The sequence below is a fragment of the Nannobrachium achirus genome (assembly GCF_963921795.1).
Source record: "Nannobrachium achirus genome assembly, contig: SCAFFOLD_275, whole genome shotgun sequence".
NCBI lineage: Eukaryota > Metazoa > Chordata > Actinopteri > Myctophiformes > Myctophidae > Nannobrachium > Nannobrachium achirus.
The window spans coordinates 16,375-38,297 of record NW_027665053.1 but is presented as its reverse complement, the minus strand read 5'-3'; the positions used below and the strand labels follow the sequence as shown (position 1 = coordinate 38,297).

Here is a 21,923-nt window from a genome sequence, read left to right as displayed (position 1 = left end):
CATCTGAACATATTTGTACCAGGGACCCCCATCTGAACATATTTGTACCAGGGACCCCCAAACAACATTTGTATATTTAAAAGAAAGTTTAACCTTTTTTGAGCTTGTAGATCTGCTGTTTTTAAATAGCCAACATTCAAATGATTGTGATGCTGTGTTAACTACTTTTCCTGGGGACCCCCTGGTACGCAGTCCACGACCCTTGTGGGGTCCCCAGACGCATGGAGGTCACCGAACACTACTCTGGCACGAAACGACCAAACGACGCGCTGTGAGCTTGTAGATCTGTAATTTTTAATAGCCAGCCAACAGACCCCACCCACCTCAAAACGATAATCTTAAAGTGGTTAAAATTTGTTTTTACTGGGGCCCTCCTGGTAAGCAGTCCATGACCCTTGAGGGGTCCCCAGACACATGGAGGTCACCGATCACCACTCTAGCACGAAAATACCAAATGACGTGCTGTGAGCTTGTAGATCTGCTATTTTTTTTAAACCATGAACATTTGTGCAAACCTTTGAATGTATATTTTTAAAAGCAGACTTTGCTTCTGGGGGTCCCTGGAACAACATATTTTGAGATGGGGGGGGGGGGTCAGCGACCAATTACATGTAATTTTGGGGGTCCTTGACATGAAAAAGGTTTGAGGACCACTGATTTAGAAGAATCTGGTAAAAAAAAGTAGTGTTCACGATTTTTCAAAAATAGCAGATCTACAAGCTCGGGGACTCGGCACTCAGTGCCGCGCTGTGAACTTGTAGATCTGCTATTTTAGGGAAAATGTTTGTGTTTCTTTTATATAATTTGTAACATTTTTAACGACACAAATCTTGTCTCATGGGGGTCAGGGGTCAAAGGTCAAACACATGGGGGTGTTGTCATGACAACGTCAGAGAAACACTGAATCTACAGGAGCTGTAATGTGTGATGTCACTGTGCTGCTGATCACATCATCATGATGATGTCACTGTGATGTCACCGTGAGTCACTCATGCCCAAATATGGAGTCCATGACATGGTAACCATGACAACCTGCACTCACTCAAACATGTTGAGTAACCATGGCGACCTGATGTCACCCTCACATAGAGACTCTATCTCTGCTCACACAGACACACTGAGGAGGAGGGTAACCAGAACCCAGCATAGAGAGGTTCAGTGAATGTGGTTTGGACGGTGTACAGGTGTGTGAGTGAGTCAGATGACACTGTGTAGAAGGACAGAGTACCAGCAGGACAGTCCACAAACACTGCTACTCTGTTGGAGCCCCCCCAAGAGGCCCTGACAGGGAGGACAGTCTTCTTATTATTGTGACTGACACTGTAACTGTCACCACTGTGACCATCACACTCCAGACTCCAGGACATGTTATTGTGTCCAAGCCTACGGTCATCACCACTTCCTTTCCTGCTGATTCCTCTATAAGTCACTGCTATCTCAACCCTTCTACTGCACTCTACCTCCCAGTAACAGCGTCCAGTCAGACCCTCTGTACACAGAACCTGCCACAATTCATCAAACCTGCCAGGATGTTCAGGATATGATTGCTCCTGTCCCTCACGTGTCACCTTCCTGTTGTTCTCAGACACAGAGAGGTCTCTGTGTGCTGTGTTTGTGTCCAGAGTGAGACGATGGAAATCTGATGAGAAAACAACACAGTAAACATTAAATACATCATTCACTGACTGACACACAACACACACAACACACACACACACCAACACACACACACACACACACACACACACACACACACACACACACACACACACACACACACACACACACACACACACACACACACACACACACACACACACACACACACACACACACACACACACACACACTTGAAATAAGACATGGAACCACTTTATTAATTATTTTATGCTTTAACTATTGAAAAATAGCAGATCTACAAGCTCACAGCGCGGCACCGAGTGCCGCGCTGCGAGCTTGTAGGTCTGCTATTTCTTATTTTTATGTATTTTTTCCTTTGAATCATTTTTTTTAAAAGCGAACATTTGTTACTGGAACAAGATATTTTGAGATGGGGGTCCGCGGCCAAACGTGTGTCATTTTGGGGGTCCTTGACATGAAAAAGTTTGAGAAGCACTGATTTGGAAGATATTTATAGAATGGGGTGAAAATATTCACACCTTTTCAGGATTTTCCAAAAAGAGCAGATCTACAAACTCGCAGCATGCCCTGAGGTTGTACGTCTGCTATTTTGACCCCTGTGGGTGAAGCGGACGGATGGGGGTCCTCGCACCCTAGTGTGACACCCAGTGTCCAAATGATGTGCTTGTAGATCTGCTATTTTTAAATAGCCAATACAGAGCAATATGGATAAAGTGCATACAATGTGGCGTGAACTAGTTTACTGGGGACCCCCTGGTAAGCCCCCAAGGACCCCTGTGGGGTCCCCGGACAGGTGGAAGTCGCCACCCACTAGTCTGGCACCAAACGACCAAATGACAACCTATGAGCTTGTAGATCTGCTATTTTTAGAATAGCCAATAGAGAACAAAATGCTCAAAGTATAAAATGTGGCACAAAGTAGTTTACTGGGGACCCTCTGGTGCACAATCCGTGACCCCTGGGGGTCCGCGGACCAGGGGGGGATCCCCGCCAACTACTCTGGCACCAAATGACCAAATGATGATGACCAATCATTAATGACCAATTAATGATGCCCTATTGGCTTGTAGATCTGTATTTTTGAATAGCCAACAGAGAAAATGCTTAAAGTATAAAATGTGGCACAAACTAGTTTACTGGGGACCCCCTGGTGCACGCGGACCAGTGGGGTATCCCCGCCAACTACTCTGGCACCAAATGACCAAATATTACCCTATGAGCTTGTAGATCTGTATTTTTGAATAGCCAATACAGAGCAATATGGATAAAGTACAAAATGTGGCGTGAACTAGTTTACTGGGGACCCCCTGGTAAGCCCCCAAGGACCCCTATGGGGTCCCCGGACGGGTGGAAGTTTCCGCCCACTATTCTGGCACCCAGTGACCAAATGACGTGCTATGAACTTGTAGATCTGCTATTTTCAGAATAGCCAATAGAGAACAAAATGCTCAAAGTATAAAATGTGGCACAAACTAGTTTACTGGGGACCCCCTGGTGCACAATCCGTGACCCCTGGGGGTCCGCGAACCAGGGGGGGATCCCCGCCAACTAATCTGGCACCAAATGACCAAATGATGATGACCAATCATTAATGACCAATTAATGATGCCCTATGGGCTTGTAGATCTGTATTTTTTAATAGCCAACAGAGAAAAATGCTTAAAGTATAAAATGTGGAACAAACTAGTTTACTGGGGACCCCCTGGTGCACGCGGACCAGTGGGGTATCCCCGCCAACTACTCTGGCACCAAAGGACCAAATATTACCCTATGAGCTTGTAGATCTGTATTTTTGAATAGCCAATACAGAGCAATATGGATAAAGTACATAAAATGTGGCGTGAACTAGTTTACTGGGGACCCCCTGGTATGCCCCCAAGGACCCCTATGGGGTCCCCGGACGGGTGGAAGTTTCCGCCCACTAGTCTGGCACCCAGTGACCAAATGATGCGCTATGAACTTGTAGATCTGTATTTTTGAATAGCCAATAGATAGCAATATGGTTAAAGTGCATAAAATGTGGCGTGAACTAGTTTACAGTTTACAGTTTAGGCATTTAGCAGACGCTTTTAATCCAAAGCGACTTACAATAAGCAGATAAAAAACATCACAATAATAAACAAGATAATATGTCAGTACATCAACAGCAATATAACAAATGCAAATGGATATCTATCTAGAAAAAAAACACAATATAATCAAAGTTCTAAAAACCTAAAAAATAAATGCTAACTAGCTTCATGTATGTTCATTGATTTTTCTGTAGTGCTAAGGGTTTAGGTGGAGTCTGAAAAGGTGAGTCTTCAGTCCACGGCGAAAGCTAGCGAGTGAGTCCGTTGTTCTAAGTGCGACAGGGAGTTTATTCCACAACTTGGGGGCCAGGAGGGCAAACTGTCTCGGACGAGTGGATTTTTGCCCTGGAGTTTTTAGCGAGGGTTCTGTCAGCATCCCTGTGTTGGCTGATCTAAGTGAACGGGTGTGGTTGTAGGGGTTGATCAGGTTTTGAAGGTATGGAGGAGCCATACCTTTGGCTGCTTTGAAGGTCAGCATCAGTGTTTTGTATTCAGTGCGGGCCGTTTTGTATTCAGTTTACTGGGGACCCCCTGGTAAGCCCCCAAGGACCCCTGTGGGGTCCCCGGACGGGTGGAGGTCACCCCCTCTAGTCTGGCACCCAGTGACCAAATGACACGCTATGAGCTTGTAGATCTGCTATTTTCAGAATAGCCAATAGAGAACAGGGGACCCCCTGGTGCACAATCTGTGACCCCTGGGGGTCCGCGGACCAGGGGGGGATCCCCGCCAACTACTCTGGCACCAAATGACCAAATGACGCCCTAGGAGTTTGTAGATCTGTATTTTTGAATAGCGAACAGAGAGCAATATGCATTAATACATAAAATGTTGCGTGAACTAGTTTACTGGGGACCACCCGGTAAGCCCCCAAGGACCCCTGTGGGGTCCCCGGACGGGTGGAGGTCGCCGCCCACTACTCTGGCACCCAGTGACCAAATAACGTGCTGTGAGCTTGTAGATCTGCTATTTTTAAAGCATGAACATTTGTGCAAACCTTTGAATGGTGTATTTTTCAAAGCCAACTTTGCTTCCGGGGGTCCCTGCAACAACACATTTTGAGACGGGGTCCGTGACCAAATCAATGTAATTTTGGGGGTCCGTGACATGAAAAGGTTTGAGGACCACTAATTTAGAAGAACGGTTTGGAATGGAATCGGGTCAAAAATATTCAAAGACCTGCACAAATATTCATGATTTTTCAAAAATAGCAGATCTACAAGCTTGCAGCACGGCACCGCAAGCTTGTTAATGTGCTATTTTTCACACATGCACGCACGCACTCTCTCACACACTCTCACACACACTCTCACTCGTATTAGTAACCTTTCTTTTAGTGTTGATTTTGTTGACTAAAACTCGTCTAAAAGACTGGGCTTTTAGATCAGCGTTTCAACCCTGTTTTCCCTTAATTTTAGATCAAGCCGAAGATAAGCATCTTTGTACTGCTTAAATGCTGGATGCAAAATATTATTTGTGGGTTGTTGAAGGCTAAATGAGGCTAAATGTGACGAAAATTTTACAGACGGATTACCACACACTTGCATCCTGTTATGTAGAGACACACATGGGGGAAATTTGGTTGAAATGGAAAACAACAAATGCAGAAGCAACTTGGGCACACTTAAGGTTCGTACACACAGAGGGCGAATTGGCGAATAGCGAATTAACATATAATTCGCCTTTTTTTAAAAACCTTATAAAGTCAATGGAAGCATCCACACCAAACGCGAATTTCGAAAAAGCGAAAAGGCGTCTGTTTTTTATTCGCCCTTGTGTCGAATTTAGCGAACGTTCAAAGGCGAATTCCTCTCTCTCTCTGTATCAAAGTAAGCTCACTCTACCCTATTTCAAGAGAGAGAGAGAGAGAATGGTGGAGGGACCTTCACGTTACATTGAGGCCGAGGGGAACAGTGTTTTTCTCCTTTTCCGTGTCTCTCTCTGTGTGGCAGCGTGGCTGCTTGTTACAAGCAGCTTGTAAAAACTACTCGAATGTATTACTGGTAAAAGCATATGGTATGTTTTAGGCTAATTTATAACTGCAAAAAGACTAATGTTTTAAAATAAATCGCTGGGTATTAAATACAAAAGGATCCGAAGTGTAGTGGAGTAGGCCTAGAAGGAAAGTAGGCTACTGGAAATTGGACTCATCTACAAGTACAGGCTACTCAAGTAAATGTAGGCTACATTTAGTTACTTTACACTGACTTTCTTTTTTTACAGACCGAAACCCGTGACATGTTGTCCCGAAATCCTTTTATTTCCGAGAGACCCGACCATTTAATCATTATTAAAACCCTCTTTCATGTAACTCACTGCAGCCGTGCAGCGTGCGCTGTTAACTGATTGACAGGTAGAAGAAGGCTACCAAGGAATCTATAATATTAAGATCGAAACAAAAGCCAGAGATTAAAAGGAATACTTTTAGGCTATTTTCTAACTACAGAGAGGTAAGTCATGGTTTAACTTGTAGGCGGTCGCGGCTGCTTTCTCATAACGGCCGGACTACACCAAAAAATGTGCACATACGCGCGTACTGTCCGTGAAGAGGCTCGCGTATGCGTAAACGCTCCAGGCTACACCAAGGAGGCAGTATATGTGAGGAAGACCAGATATTCTGTGTACAAAACGCATAGGCGTGCTTAAAAAATAGAACCGATCCTATTTTTAGGGAATGCGTATCCGTGGTTCGCGCTATCCGTACGCCTGGTGTAGCCAGCTGAATTGATATACATTGGCTCTATCCAAAACGCGCATACGCGCGCGCGCCCCGCATACGCACGCATACGCACTGATGCGCGCGAAACGGCTTGGTGTAGTCCGACCGTCATCCTGGCAGCAGGCTACGCATCACGCATGCGTTACGCACGCACCAATTGATCTTTTCCCCCTGCTGTTAAACTGATCCTAGACCAGCATTATCATCTCACTGTTACACAGCCATTCATCTCGCTGCCTCACGGCTAACAGACCATGATCCTAGGTCAGGCCAGCCTAAACACAGCACACACGGAACTCCAGTAGTTCGTTCCTTATAGCGCACGCCAGCGCGCACACACACATTGATTGATTGCTTTACAGTTTGCATAAAAAGTAGAAAGTACACACACAGTACGGGTCCTCTAGGGTCCTCTCGGGTAATACACAATGATTGACAGCCCCGTATTCCGAGGGTGATGCGGCCATTCCGACCCGGCTATGATAAAACACTGACCGACCCTGTCTACTCTGCCCCCGGCCGGAGCTGAGGGGAGGGGGAACGGAGAACGCGTGTTGTCACTTGTCTCTTCTGTTCTTTTTCTTATTTAATAGGCTAACAACCACGGCCAGGTCTCATCATCACTTGAGGATGTAGTTTCCATTGTTTTATTTGTTTCCCTGTCTCCGTTCTCCTCTCTCCTCTCTCTCCTTTCTTCTCCTTTCTCCTGTGGCTATGCAGGGCTGCAGGCAGATATCGCCACCTCGTTTTTAGGCGAATTAAGCGAATATTATACGCATATTCGCGTCGCTTTTTGGTGTGTATGGAAAAGGGCGAATGGCGAATTCTTCGCCTTTTTGGTTCGCTTATTCACGTCGCTTTCGCTAATTCGCCGGTGTGGACAGAGCATTATGGGGAAGTGAATCCAGACAAAGTCTGGCAGAGGTGTATATACAGTATACTGTCCCCTTCAGAAGGAACATTGGGCTCTCTACCCCAGCGAGAGGTCGCACGCCAAAAGACCTCTTGCACCAATCTGACAGAGAGAGAGCCCCCAGGATTAACAATTTTAATTCTGTAAAAGAAAGTATGGAATGGAAATGATCAACCGGTTGGTGCATCTCTAACCTTTGAAAGGGTAATAAGAATTTATTCTGCTTTCTTACTATGATGATTATTATCATTATAGTGTAAAAATGGAAACGATTATTTAGACTAAATTGGGAACATTGAAATGTACTTTGAATGCTTTTGCCCTTTTCTATTTCTGTAAAAGCTTTTATTTCTTTAATACATTTACCTGCAAAATATATCATTCAAAATCTGATTTTTATAAGCATCATTATGAAATGTATAACCATAGAGATCTGCTTAAATAGGGTGTGTTGAACCTATAATCTAAGTGTGGCCTAACTTGTTGGGATATTGATTCGAAGGTTTAGTTAATATTCAAAAACACCTCCTTGGATCTAATTATCCTAGATTCAAAATAACTACTCTGATAATACAAGCAACAGTCAGATCCAGCAGCGAGCTGCAGTTAATCTCAGGTTACAGAGCAGGACCAATGCATTGGGTCATAGGCAAGGTTTCTGATGTTGAAATTAGGACGGACTGAGAGATAGATGTAGTTAGATTTCAGAGTGAGTCGTTGCAAATATACGCTTAAAGATGTCTATTGTTATTTAGACTCTAAAACCTATTGAAATGGATAGCGTAATGCCATCCTGTATGGGATTGCGTGGATTAATAACAAACTATGACTAAATGTTCGTCGACTCGCTTTTTTTTCACTGACGAAAACTAAATAAAATCTAAACTCTGACTAAAACTAAAACTAAATATATTGACAATTTAGTCAACAAATAAAAACTAGACTAAAATGTTAGGGAGGGACTAGTGGAGAAGAGCTGCAGTAGAAATAAAATAAATGTTGCTGAAAATGGCAGATCTACAAGCTCACAACGCGTCACGCTGTGGTACGTTGTGAGCTTGTAGATCTGCTATTTTCAGCATGCAGCCAAGTTTAAAATCATCCATTATGATACCATCAAGGTCCATCAAAATACATTTTAGTCGACTAAATCAACTGAAGATTTAGTAAAAATAAATCATATGATATTTAATCGACTAAAACTAGACCAAAACTAAAACATTTCAGATGACAAAAAAATTACTAAAACTAAATGGAGTTTTATTCAAACCACTATGACTAAAACTAAATTAAAAGTTGCTGTCAAAATCAACACTACTTTCTTCCCTGCAGTTACGATGGCTTAAACACACACACACACACACACACACACACACACACACACACACACACACACACACACACACACACACACACACACACACACACACACACACACACACACACACACACACACACACACACACACACACACACACACACGATCAGTCGATCTTTTTTTTATATTGCAGATCAACAAGCTCACAACCTGTTTGTTTGTTTTCACTTTTCAAACATACTTTACAAATTCAGAGCCCGTCAGGATGTTACACATTTTGAGGTGGTAAATCTGCGACTTTTGTCTAATTTTCAAATATAGATGATCTAAAAGCTCAAAATGCATGGTGAGCTTTAGATCGGTTGTTTTAGGAAATATAGCCTAATATACAAGCCATCTGGTCAAAATAATGGAATCTCTGCAATCCTGGATTCCAGCATCAACATGTCAACTCAGTCAAATGTGAGCATTCTTTAATAGAAAACATGTTTTATTGGCCTGTTATTTGGTGGTGTGTTTAAACTTAGTCTTGCTGGTGTTAAGGACCAGGCCAAGAGCAGAGAAACCTGAATTCCCTGGAAGCTCTCCTGAAGAGTTTTCAGAACAGCATCTGGGGAGGAGCCAACCAAGCATACAACAGTGTATAAAATGACAATGTGTGATATTGACACAGACAGACAGATACTCACATCTGGTAATGAGTTGAGGATTAAGCCAATCTTCTCCTCCATGTTTCACTCTGTAGGAAGTAGAACAACAATGCATCAATGTCTCAGTGTCTAACACAACGTCTCCACTAGCTGACACTACAGTGTTTCTCCTATCATTATCTTGGTCCTGCAGCCCATCCAGACATACAGTACTCACTGCTGCCCAGTTTGGATCTCATCTCCTCCTCAGACTCCACCTTAACCTCTAGAGAACTCCACTCTCCTTTTATCCCTTCTTTTATCCTATGGATTTGTTTCCCTCTGACCGCATACAATTATGTTTTGAATTTAGTTTGTTTTTAACTGCCTTAATTGCTGGTGAAATACCATTTTGTTCAGGGCTCTGGTTTGACCCCTGTCTCTGTGGGCCATTTAGTGTTTTTTCACCTGGGACCTGGGGGTCAGGTGGGACCCCTGCCTCTATGGCCCCCCTCATGTCTGTCAGCTGTTTAATCAATGGGTGTCGAATGAGCTTGATGCAGGTTCAGGCTGGTTTTAAACCATGTTTAAACCTACCGGAAATGTAGTGTCAAGCTTTGTTATCCATTGTTTTAGTGTTAGGTTTACAGTTATGGTTATGTTTACAATAACAACTCAAAGACCAGCAGTCACAGGTCTATGGTGTTTTTATTTTTCTATATGAGTTGGCATGGTATGCTGCAGAGCAGGTAGCAACAACAGACGCATTTTGGTGTTAAGATGCACGTCGGAAAGTCGGACCTTTTCGACAAAATGTTTGGTGGTCGGAGACAGTATGGACAGGCTTTACTTGGGAGATAATAAGCTTTGATCTTTTTTCGTTGGCATGTTATGTTTAATCAAACTACAACAACACCTTTACCTCATGTTATGTTTAATCAAACTACAACATGTTTACCTCATGTTATGTTTAATCAAACTACAACACGTTTACCTCATGTTATGTTTAATCAAACTACAACACGTTTACCTCATGTTATGTTTAATCAAACTACAACAACACCTTTACCTCATGTTATGTTTAGTCAAACTTCAACAACATATTTACCTCATGTTATGTTTAATGAAACTACAACAACACCTTTACCTCATGTTATGTTTAATGAAACTACAACACGTTTACCTCATGTTATGTTTCATCAAACTACAACAACATGTTTACTTCAGCGCCTGGAGTGACCCACGGTTCAAACATTAAGTGCAAGTCCCCAAAAAAAGTGCAGTTAAAAGGAATGTGCGTTAACTCGTTATTATCGTCTTAAAGGAGTAGTTCACCCCCAAAATGACTTTTTTCTATTGATTACTCATGCCATGGAGACTTGAGTTCAATAATATATTTTTGTGTTGTGTCGCATTTCTAAGACAATTTGATTATAGTAAATTTACCTCCATTGATTCCAGATGCATGGGGAGCCGAATGTATTTGGTTCCCCATCCAGAATCAATGGGGGTAAATTTATTGTAATACATGTTTTGTCTTAGGAATGTGGCAAAAAAAATATTGTTGTCTCCATGGCGTGAGTAATCAATAGCAAAAAAAAAAAAATAAAAAAAAAAAAACATTTTGGGGGTGAACTTCTGACAGCCCTATACTAAATACACATGAGGGAAACAGTGCACATTCAGTGCACTAACATGGACACAGCTCAAGTCTACTCACTTGCAGTTCTCCAGGACTGGAACATTCACCATCATGTTGGAGCTCAGGTCCAGCTCTCTTAGGGAGGGATGAGAGCTTACAGCTGAGACCAGAAGTTCACAGCATCTCTCTGACAAGTTGCAGTGAGCCAGTCTGAATGAAGAATGAAACACCAAATGTATTGATTGATAATCATATTTGAACAGCCCCTAGATGGCGCCGTTGGAATGCCAGACTTTCTCCCATAGGCGAGCGCTTCAGCATCCAGGGGCTCACGTTGCAGTGACGCGCGTGCTCACGTTCGTGCACATCATGTAAAGGTCCCGGATGTTAATGCTAACAGAATAGCTATTCCCATCTAGTCATTTTAAAGATCATTTTTAGGCGATTTCGCCGTAAATAAACCTCGGCGCGCATCCCTAAAAACACAATCCAGAGATATGGGCCTCCAAAGATGTGGTTTTTCATTGGATTCGGCGGCGATTCGCGGCTACGTTCGCGGCTCACGGCCGGCATGGCTTCCCCAGGATTTGGACCACTGGATTTTAAATTTAGGCCCAGGCTTCAGAAGGCCTCGGATCATTTTATTCATTTCATTAAATATCCCGAACATGTTCGGGATAGGCACACTGGACTACGTTCCGGAAGCGGCGCTGAACATTTGGTGAACATTGGGGGTCTCAAAAATGTATTTTAAACCATTTTTAATGGTATATATCGTCGGACCATGTAAAATGGCTAGCTGGCTAGCGTAGGACGAGCCAGGACCACCCACGACTATACAAGCAGCTCAGGGTAAGTCAATTAATAAAAAAGAAATTGTATTGGACTGAAAATATCCCGAACATGTTCGGGATAGGCACTAAATGAGTTAATACATTCTCACCACAGCATTCATATTATATTCACATAATACAGAAGTAATCAATAAATCGGGTAAATGTATCTTACTGTAGAATCTCCAGTTTACAGTGCAGACTCTTCAGTCCTTCACAGAGCAGCTCCACTAGTCCTGAGTCGTTCAGGTCGTTTTCACTGAGGTCCAATTCTCTCAAATGGGAAGGATTAGAGCTGAGAGCTGAAGCCACAACTTCAACCTCTGTCTGTCTGAGCTTACTGCCAACAAGTCTGTAAATGCAGATTAAATCAGAGATTATCAAAACAAATTATTCATAATTCACTGTCATGGAAGTTAAATAAAATATCTCATATCTAGTTATCCAGACATAAACAGTATTTAACAGCAGAGTGTGGAATAGACGACACCACACAGGAAGAGCAATTTTGATAACAAAGCTTTCACCCAGCAGTTGAAGGTGTGAAATGAAGACTGAACTACATTGCATATTTACTGTCTAAACTGCAGTGGTGTAAAGTAACCAAGTACATTTACTTAAGTACTGTACTTAAGTACAATTTTGAGGTATTTGTACTATACTTGAGTATTTCCAATTTCCAATACTTTCACTTCTATTCCACTACATCTCAGATCCAAATATTGTACTTTTACTCCTCTACAATTATGTGAAAACTTTAGTTTCTAGTTTCTTTGCAGATGTAAATTATAATATTATAAAACATACATAAACCACTTTAGACCTATTTTATACCTTGGCTATTTGAAAATAGCCGATCTACAAGCTCACAATGCATTGCATCGCATAGCTTGTCTGCTATTTTCAAACATTTTGTACTTTTAGTACATTTTGATGCCAATACTTTCGTACTTTTACTCAAGTACATTTTGAATTCTGGACTTTTACTTGTAACAGAGTATTTCTACATTGCAGTATTGCTACTTGTACTTGTAATGTGAGTAACTTTATCCACCACTGCTAAACTGTGTAAAAGCTTTACAAACAAGCTGCTAGAGACCAGCATTCAGTCTCTCTATTTCTCATCCCTGTCTCCTCAAGCTGGGCCACAGCTGCAGGCTTTGATCTGGCTTTGAGGCGGAGCACCGACACACATACATTGTTTATAAGTTGTCTATAGATACATTTGGCTTTGTGTGTGTGTCCATCAGGAAAGACATTGTAACTCATGAAAGGCACTGATCACTTCACACTGGGTGTGATTTTTATTTTAAGTTCCACTACTGAGTGTCAGTGGGTTCAAACCACTGGTCTGGAGGGTTCAACCAGTACACACTAAAAACTGCTGGGTAGATTCATCTACCCAAAATCTGAGTAAAAAATGGTTTACCCATTATGGGTTATTATAATGGTGATTGTATGTATAATGGGTTGTTTTGTACAGCTCATACATTACCCAACTGCTGGGTAACATTGTTTTACTCAGTATTGGGTAGTTTTAAACTTAAGTTGGTCACCTGGTATGCAAAGCATGCTGGGAAAAGCATTTCTCAAGGTTTTCAGGGATATTTCTAAGCTTTTGGTAGCTAAAAATGCTAAATGTATCATATCCATGTGTCTGCCTTGGCAAGCTGACTGTCATATGTCAGAATTTCATTTGTCAATATTTGAGCCAAAACCCTAACCGTAACTGCTAGGCTGCTAGCTTATGGTTGAGCTCCCTCCCCCTACTGTTCTTAAAGAGAAGAACTCATGATACATTTTATATTATTATGTTGATCTACTCTAAACTACTCTGATTATAGCTTTTCAACATTGTTGCATATATTTACAATTATGTAACTTTATGTTGATATTGCTATACTTGGAACAAATTATCTGAGAAAAAACCCTGAAACAAATCTTATCTTATGTTAATGTCAAATAATATTAGCATGGTCATTTACCGATGAGTAAAATATACTACCCACATGTGGGTAAAATATATACTAAATAATAGTGGTTGACCCAGAGCTGAGTAAAAAATTCTACCCAGGATGTGGTAGAATATCTTACTACGTGCTGGGTAGAAAGGACCTACCCATTTTTCTGTGTAAGATTTACTACTATTGGGTAGGTCCAATAGTTACCCAGGGGTGGGTTATAATACAACCCAGATCGGGTTATTTTCAACCCATCCGTTTTTAGTGAGTGGATTCAACCAGTGTCAGTGGGTTCAAACCACTGGTCTGGTGGGTTCAACCAGCAGGGATTTTAGACTCTTAGTTTAGTTAGTGTGGTTGCTATAGGCAACACACTATTGTATATTCGGTCAGAGAGTTTTTTTTTACCCATCAAAGTGAACCTGTGTTTTGTAAACTGTTTTAGTGATGTTATCCGGGTTGGGCGGCTGTACAACAAAAAGGTGAAGCTTTTGGTCATGATTCACTTGACATCACAGTATCTAATATAAATGTCATCACAGTATCTAATATAAATGACATCACAGTATCTAATATAAATGACATCACAGTATCTAATATAAATAGTAAGATGGAATTTGTTTCCCAGTTGATTCCTTGTCACTTGTGTCACGGCAACCACACTTGCAATTTCCTTAAATTGAATCTTTCTGGTTTTTACCCTGCTTTATTGTGGACTTTGCACAAAATACCACCAGTCCCTATTACACAGACAGTATTATTGGAGCCTTTGTGTCAACCGTAGTTTCTAACTTTTGTGTCAACCTTATAGTTTCTAATTATAGTGTATACTGTAATGTCAGATTGACTCTAGGGTATTTCTATTCACATGACTACTAACCGAGCCTTTCTGCAGTTCCTCACAGCTGGGATCAGTCTCCGTCGCCCCTCCTCTGATGCTTTGTATTTGTCCAGGTCCAACTCATCCAGAACCTCCTCTGACATCAGCAGCATGGCGGCCAGAGCTGAACACTGGGATGGAGTCAGACTGTCCCCTGACTCCAGGTACTGTTGGATCTCCTGAAGTACTGAGTGGTCGTTCATTTCCATCAAACAGTGGAAGATGTTGATCATTCTCTCAGGAGAGTGATCTTCAGTGGTCATCTTCTTCAGGTTGTTAATGACTCTCTGGATGGTCTCTGGACGGTTCTCTTTCTGAACCAGTAGGCCTCCTAAAAGACTCTGGTTGGACTCCAGTAAGAGGCCATGAAGGAAGCGGACAAAGAGGTCCAGGTGGCCATTTTTACTCTCCTGGGATTTCACCATGACTCTGTACAGGAAGTCTTCCAGGGTCTGCGAGGGTCCTCCTCCTCCCAGGAATGTCTCCAGTACCTTCATGTTCTTCTGTGTGAAACAGTGGAACAGGAAGACTGCAGCCATAAACTCCTGGATGCTCAGATGAACAAAGCTGTAGACCTTTCTCTCAGATTGAACAGTCTCTTCTTTGAAGATCTCTGTGCACACTCCTGAGTACAGCGAGGCTGCTTTCACATCAAGGCCACACTTTTCCAGGTCTTCTTGGTAGAACATGATACTGCCTTTCTCCAGATGTTCAAACGCCAGCCTGCCCAGGTTCAGAAGAACCTCCCTGTCCTTCTCCATGAGCTGCTGTTGATTCACATCATGACTCTCATCATACTTCTTCCACTTCCTCTTTGTCTGGACCGACAGGAAGTGGCTGTACATCTGAGTCTGGGTCGTGGGCAGCTGTTCTGTCTCGTCTGTCTTCAACATGTCCTCCAGAACGGTAGCGGTGATCGAACAGAAGACTGGGATGTGACACATGATGTGGAGGCTCTTTGATGTCTTCATGTGTGAGATGATTTTGCTGGCCAGCTTCTCATCATCACTGAATCTCTTCCTGAAGAACTCCTCCTTTTGGGTATCTGTGAACCCTCGTACTTCTGTCTCCATGTCAACACAATAAGGAGGGATCTGATTGGCTGCTGCAGGTCTGGTAGTTATCCAGAGGAGGGCTGAGGGGAGCAGATTCCCCTCGATGAGGTTCGTCAACAGCAAGTTTACTGATGATGTCACTGTGACATCAGAAACAATGTCATTCTTTTGGAAGACATGAGAATCAATGCGAATGTTCTCGAATTTCAGCGGAAACCTGCTTTCATCCAGACCATCAAAGATGAAGCCAACCTTCCAGACAGCGAGCTGCTCTGCTGTGACCTTCTTTAATTCTGGGTGGAAACGATGGATCAGTGAGAGAAGACTGTGCTGCTCATTTCTGACCAAGTTCAGCTCCCGGAATGAGAAGGGAACCAGGAGAATGACATCTTGATTTTCCAAACCCCTTGCCCAGTCCAGAGTGAACTTACGCACAGAGAATGTTTTTCCAATGCCAGCGATGCCCTTGGTCAGAACTCTTCTGATGGGTTTCTCTATGTTGATGCCCTTGGTCAGAACTCTTCTGATGGGTTTGTCTCTGCCAAGGAGGAGGGGCTTAAAGATGTCACAGCATTTGATTGGTTGGTCTTGGAGGGTCTTCTTCTTGGAAGCTTTCTCAAGCTGCCAGACCTCATGTTGGGTATTAACCCCTTCACTCTCTCCCACTGAGATGTAGAGCTCTGTGTAGATGCTGCTGAGGGAGGGCACTTCAGTGACGTATGTCACACGATCAAGACGGTTCAAACCGACCTTATAAACCTTTAGAACCTCCTGCGGACTGACACCTGCTATGAGAAGACAATGAAGACATTTTAAACATTCAGTTGAATTTATAACTTGCTGTATATGCAAATTATTAATTTAACCACTTAAACCCCAGCTTCCGTATTCTGGGGAAAACTTTGACAGAAAATAGCAGATCTACAAGTGTACAAGCTGATCTATACGCTTGTAGATCTGCTATTTTCAGCGAGGATATTTCATGTTGAGTGAAAGCAGAAAATACACTAGTATAGAGCCCTGAGGGTCTCCACTAAACAACATAAGGCGTTTAAGTGGTTAATAAAACTAAGAAAAACAGGTAAAAGAAACAACAGTGGATCACTGGTTTTCATACAGAGTTGATACATGTTTAGCATCATTATTTAAACATGGATACTGATGACACATTGTGGACATTTAGTCTGACAATGTCTTCTGTCATTTCAAACATTTCAGTTATTAACTGTGTTAATTAATGTACATTGTGTCCAGTCTTACTGTGTCCACTGCTGGTCTGACTGGGTGTCTTCAGTCCAGGTGTGGTTCTGGATCCCTTGGACGCCTGCTCTGTCACAACACGACCACTCCTCTTCCTCTCTCTGTGGAGATGAATAGACAACTTATTATGAATATAGTGTGTGTGCGTGTGTGTGTGTGTGTGTGTGTGTGTGTGTGTGTGTGTGTGTGTGTGTGTGTGTGTGTGTGTGTGTGTGTGTGTGTGTGTGTGTGTGTGTGTAGTACTGTATGAAAAGGCTCAGTGCAAATGTGATGAAATGTTTCCAATAAAGGATGCTGATAGTTAATGTCTTGTGTCCATAATGTTTGTACAGAACCAGACTGGGAACAGAACCCATGTAAATGACATGTGACACCATGGGCCCTATTTTCACCAAGCGAAACCCTAAACCCCTAAATTGCTTTGCCTTTTATTACTATTTAGAAACGCATTTTTAAATACTTCAATTAGCCGATCTACATTGACACGTTGTGAGCTTGTAGATCAGCTATTTGATCTATTTAAAAATGTTTTTCAAAATAGTAAAAAAAGACAAAGAAGTTTAGGGGTTTAGAATTTAGCATGGCCGAAAATAGAAATGACATGAAAATAAGTAGAACAGAAAGCATATCTCCACCAGGCCGGGTTGGCTACAGTTTCAGTCTTTGACAGATGGTTCAAGACTTATAGGCCAAAATGTAAAGTGGGCTGGTATAGCACCACCATGAAATTATAAACATAATGCAGGAATTGTCTTCCTTGGCCTATTGGCAGTGTGCACAAGACATTTGGCTCTTGTCAATCTGGTAGCTTGCTAGATTAGCCACATCCATCCAGACAGACAGATCACTTTAACAATTCATGTTATAGTGTTATATATTGTGTAGGAGGATTGACATACTGTGTGTGTGGAGGTCCAGGTTCACTGAAATCAGGAGGAGGTCCTTTAGACCGGTCACTCTTCATAGACACACAGCTGCGTGTTGGAGACTCTGCTCTGTGACTTCTGGAATCATACAAATGTTTATACATTCATCATGTGAATGAAGGGTTAGGTTGTTTTATTTGTATGTAGTATGAGAGAGTATCACTTTTTGAGGTTTTAGATCTTCACTGTTGGAAAAACTACAAAAACTAAATTGCAATACATAGTAATAAAAAGGGGTTTCATAGATTAAAATTCCAAAGTTGGTTGCATAGATAGATATTAGTCCATTTAGATATTCCATAGTTTGATACAAAGATCAGTGTTTCTTTAAGTGGGGTTTGGGGACCCCCAGGGGCCCTTGAGGGGGTACCAGGGGGTCCCAAGCAAAAGTCTTATATCACCAGGATCAGTTTAACAACTTTAAACCTGAGGACATCAGGTATTTGATAATCGCAGATAAACAAGCTCACAACATGTTGCTATGCAAACCTGCTGTGAGCTTGTAGATCTGCTTTTGTGTAGTGACATTTGTTTTGGTGTAGTGTGTGTACTGTATGAAAAGGCTGAGTGCAAATGTGATGAAATGTTTCCAATAAAGGATGTTGATAGTTAATGTCTTGTGTCCATAATGTTTGTACAGAACCAGACTGGGAACAGAACCCATGTAAATGACATGTGACACCATGACTGTCCAAAATGACATGAGAATAAGTAGAACAGAGATCTCCACCAGGCCGGGTTGGCTACAGTTGTTTGACCGATAGTTCAAGACTAGGCCAAAATGTTTAACTTTACACATACATGAGATCACTCTGTCATGTTATAGTGTTATATATTGTACAGGAGGATTGACATACTGTGTGTGTGGAGGTCCAGGTTCACTGAAGAGAGGAGGAAGACCTCTAGACTTGTCACTCTTCATAGACACACAGCTGGGTGTTGGAGACTCTGCTCTGTGACTTCTGGAATCATACAAATGTTTATACATTTATCATGTGAATAAAAACGTAATTATTTTTGTACTGTATGTAGTAGGCCTATTAGAGAGTAACACATTTTTGAGTTTTGGCTCTTCAATGTTGAAACAACAGGAAAAACTACCAAAAATAGAAACAGTAATAAAAAGGGGTTGCATATGTGGGGTAAAAAGGGGTTGCATATGCGTAACATAGTGTGTTACATACAGTAGGTCATGTAGGCCTACACAAGCAGGATAGTGCAGCATGTCTCATGCATATGCATACATGTTTCTTTTTTAAGCTTTAGGTAAGTCTAAATAGTCAAATTAGATGGTACTCTCTTTGATTGCTACCGGATCTTATTTTTTTTTTTTTTTGTTTATTTGACAGGGACAGTACTCATTGATCGACATGTCAGTTTTCACTTCTACGGTATGTAAATGAGCCAGAGATAGCCATAGGCTAATTTTCATCTGTAGTCCCTGAGCAGGCTGTACAAAAGTAGTAAAAGGCTATCTATACAAAACATACAATACATACAATACAGTACAGTACAAAACAATACAGTAAAACATTTAGGGGACATAACCATAGCAAGTTGAGTGACTCCAGTGACTGATGGAGCAGATAATAATAATAATAATTATAGCAAGATGAGTGACTCCAATGACAGATGGAGCAGATAGCCACCCATGATCGCAAGCTTGACCCGCTCCAAGCCACCTCCCACGGTTCAAGCCGACAATAGTAAAATAGTAGTAAATAGTAATAGAAAATAGTAATTAGTAAATAGTAAGTAAAATAGTAAATTGAAAAAAGGGGGACCAATACTAGCCACCCATGAGTAACTCCAGTGACAGCTGGAACAGATAATTACTCATGATTACAAATCTGACCCGATTTAAGCCACCTCTTAAGGTTAAACTTGAAGGTCAGATAGTTGGACGACTGTCTTACTTCAGTCGGGAGACTGTTCCATAGATTGGAGGCTCTAACAGAGAGAACTGTGTTACCAAACACGCTCTGCCTGGATGGTACATCACAGTCCCCCCTGGTTGTAGCCCTTGTTGTTCTGCCACCACTTTCACAACGTTTTATGAACTGTTTCAGTAGTGGAGGTGCAAGCCCATTGAGAACCTTGAACACAAGACAGGAATCCATAAAATGCCTAAAGCTTTCAAAGTTAAATAAATTATATTTTTGTACTATATGGCAATGGTGGTAACGGTTGGGCTTTTGATCGATTGTTTTTAATGTCTGTTTGTATAGTGACTCAATAGGTTTCAAGGTTGTTATATTGGTCTGAGACCAGGTTGTGAAGCAGTATGTTATGTGTGAAAAAATCATTGTGTGCATGAAGAGTTTAGCTGCATCTGTTGTGAGATATGGTCTTATGTGTCTGAAATTATTTAAGTTGAATTTGATTGTATTGGTTACCTTTTTGACATGTTTTATGAATGTTAAATGTGAGTCTAGTATGATTCCAAGATATTTCAATTCTGTAACTACCTGAATGCGGTTTCCTCTGACAACAATGTCAGGATCAGGTTCTGTGGAGTTGCGTGACAAAAAACATGCAAAGCACATTTACTTTAATACATTATGAACTGTTATTGTGTTATGACTCATGAGCTGTTAGGCCTCCACACAGACAAGACCTTTAGAACCACTGGTTTAAACCCTATACTTCATGGCTCTATAGCTTTTTCCTCTCTACACCAAACCACAACACATACTGTATTATTAAGTATTATTAACTTGCAGATCTGATATTTTCCTAGAATATTCACCAAGAAAAGAAATACTAGGGTGTGTGTTAAGTAGGGATGTTAATCGACGCATGGCGCGTCAATCGACTTTTTTCACCCCCCCCCCCCCCCCCCGGCTAAGCTGCAGCTGAGAGGAGACCACAACGGCGCAATACTTTAAGCAACACAACTTGCAGCAGCACCCACCAGAACTTGCATCAAAGCCCTAATAATAATTATAATAAACAATTGCTCTTCCTTGCGTTAGCATGGAGTCTGTTCTCTATAGACTAGAAGCGGAGTGACAAAGTCCATGGAACCGTTCCGTTGTGGGAGCGCTCAGGCTGGCACTCCAGAATAAATAGTGTATCAAATGTGGAGCTTTGTTTGGTCTGCACAAATCGGTACAAATTGTCTCTGGTCTGGGGTCTTGTGATCAAGACATGTCAGAATCCATTCCAATTGGCTATGGCAGCTTTCCAAAGTTTGCAGGCCTGGGTAGACAACCTGGCCTGGCGGAGACTTGCACTCAGAGAAGCTAGTTGTTATAGATATTGCTGAGTTTACAGAGGACATTTACTTTAATACATTATGAAGTGTTATTGTGTTCTGATCGACTCATGAGCTGTTAGGCCTCCCAACAGACAACCACTGGCTTAAACCCTATACTTCATGGCTCTATAGCCTTTTCCTCTCTAAACCAAATCTCAACACATACTGATGTATTATTAACTTGCAGATCTGAAATTTTCCTAGAATAATCACCCACGAAAAGGGATACTAGGGTGTGTATTAAGATTGAAAACATTACTTTGAAGACAGAATATATTTTTGAAAGAATACATCGAAATACTATACAGGCAAGGTGGCCTCTACTGAGTCTAAACCCGAGTCTAAATGTGTTGTTTTCTGACAGTTTTACTGACCTCTGATCAGTAGAGTGGTGTCCATCTTTGAAGTTAATCCATCCTCCCTTGGACTGGTCACTCTTCATGGAGACACAGCTGGGCACAGGAGACACTGCTCTCTGCTGGTCAACCCTGACACCATGACAACCAACATCAAACATTACATGTATTTCACAAACAAACAAACCCCTCCAAACCAAGCTACAGTCAGCTCAGAATAGACAGATCAGGGTCATACTAGGGTTGGGCCATAGAGCTCATATAGGTAGGAACTGGTTAGACAGTTCACCTGGCTCCCATGTAACAGTACGAGTTTTTACAGTACAGTACAGTAGCAAACAAAATACTATGGTATATGTTATTCCACTGTATTAAAATATATTTTCAGATGCTATAAGGGAATATACATTGCTAGGCATGACAGCATTGTTGATTTATTAGTTAAGGACACATTAGTCCAT

The 21,923-nt window shown here is 41.8% G+C and overlaps 1 protein-coding gene across 1 annotated transcript; it reads right to left on the bottom strand.

Moving 5' to 3' along the window:
• Nucleotides 1-1,094: 1,094 nt before the first annotated feature.
• On the bottom strand, nucleotides 1,095-21,604 carry LOC308280644 (protein NLRC3-like; the record flags this gene model as incomplete). Its single annotated transcript, XM_080754972.1, has 9 exons — nucleotides 21,481-21,604; nucleotides 18,705-18,809; nucleotides 17,821-17,925; nucleotides 16,922-17,022; nucleotides 14,595-16,449; nucleotides 11,941-12,105; nucleotides 11,011-11,142; nucleotides 9,351-9,400; nucleotides 1,095-1,639 (listed from the first exon to the last, which is right to left on the bottom strand). The coding sequence occupies exons 1-9, from the start codon at nucleotides 21,546-21,548 to the stop codon at nucleotides 1,095-1,097; spliced, it is 3,126 nt and encodes a 1,041-aa protein (XP_080611098.1). The 5' UTR covers nucleotides 21,549-21,604.
• Between the last annotated feature and the right edge of the window lie 319 nt (nucleotides 21,605-21,923).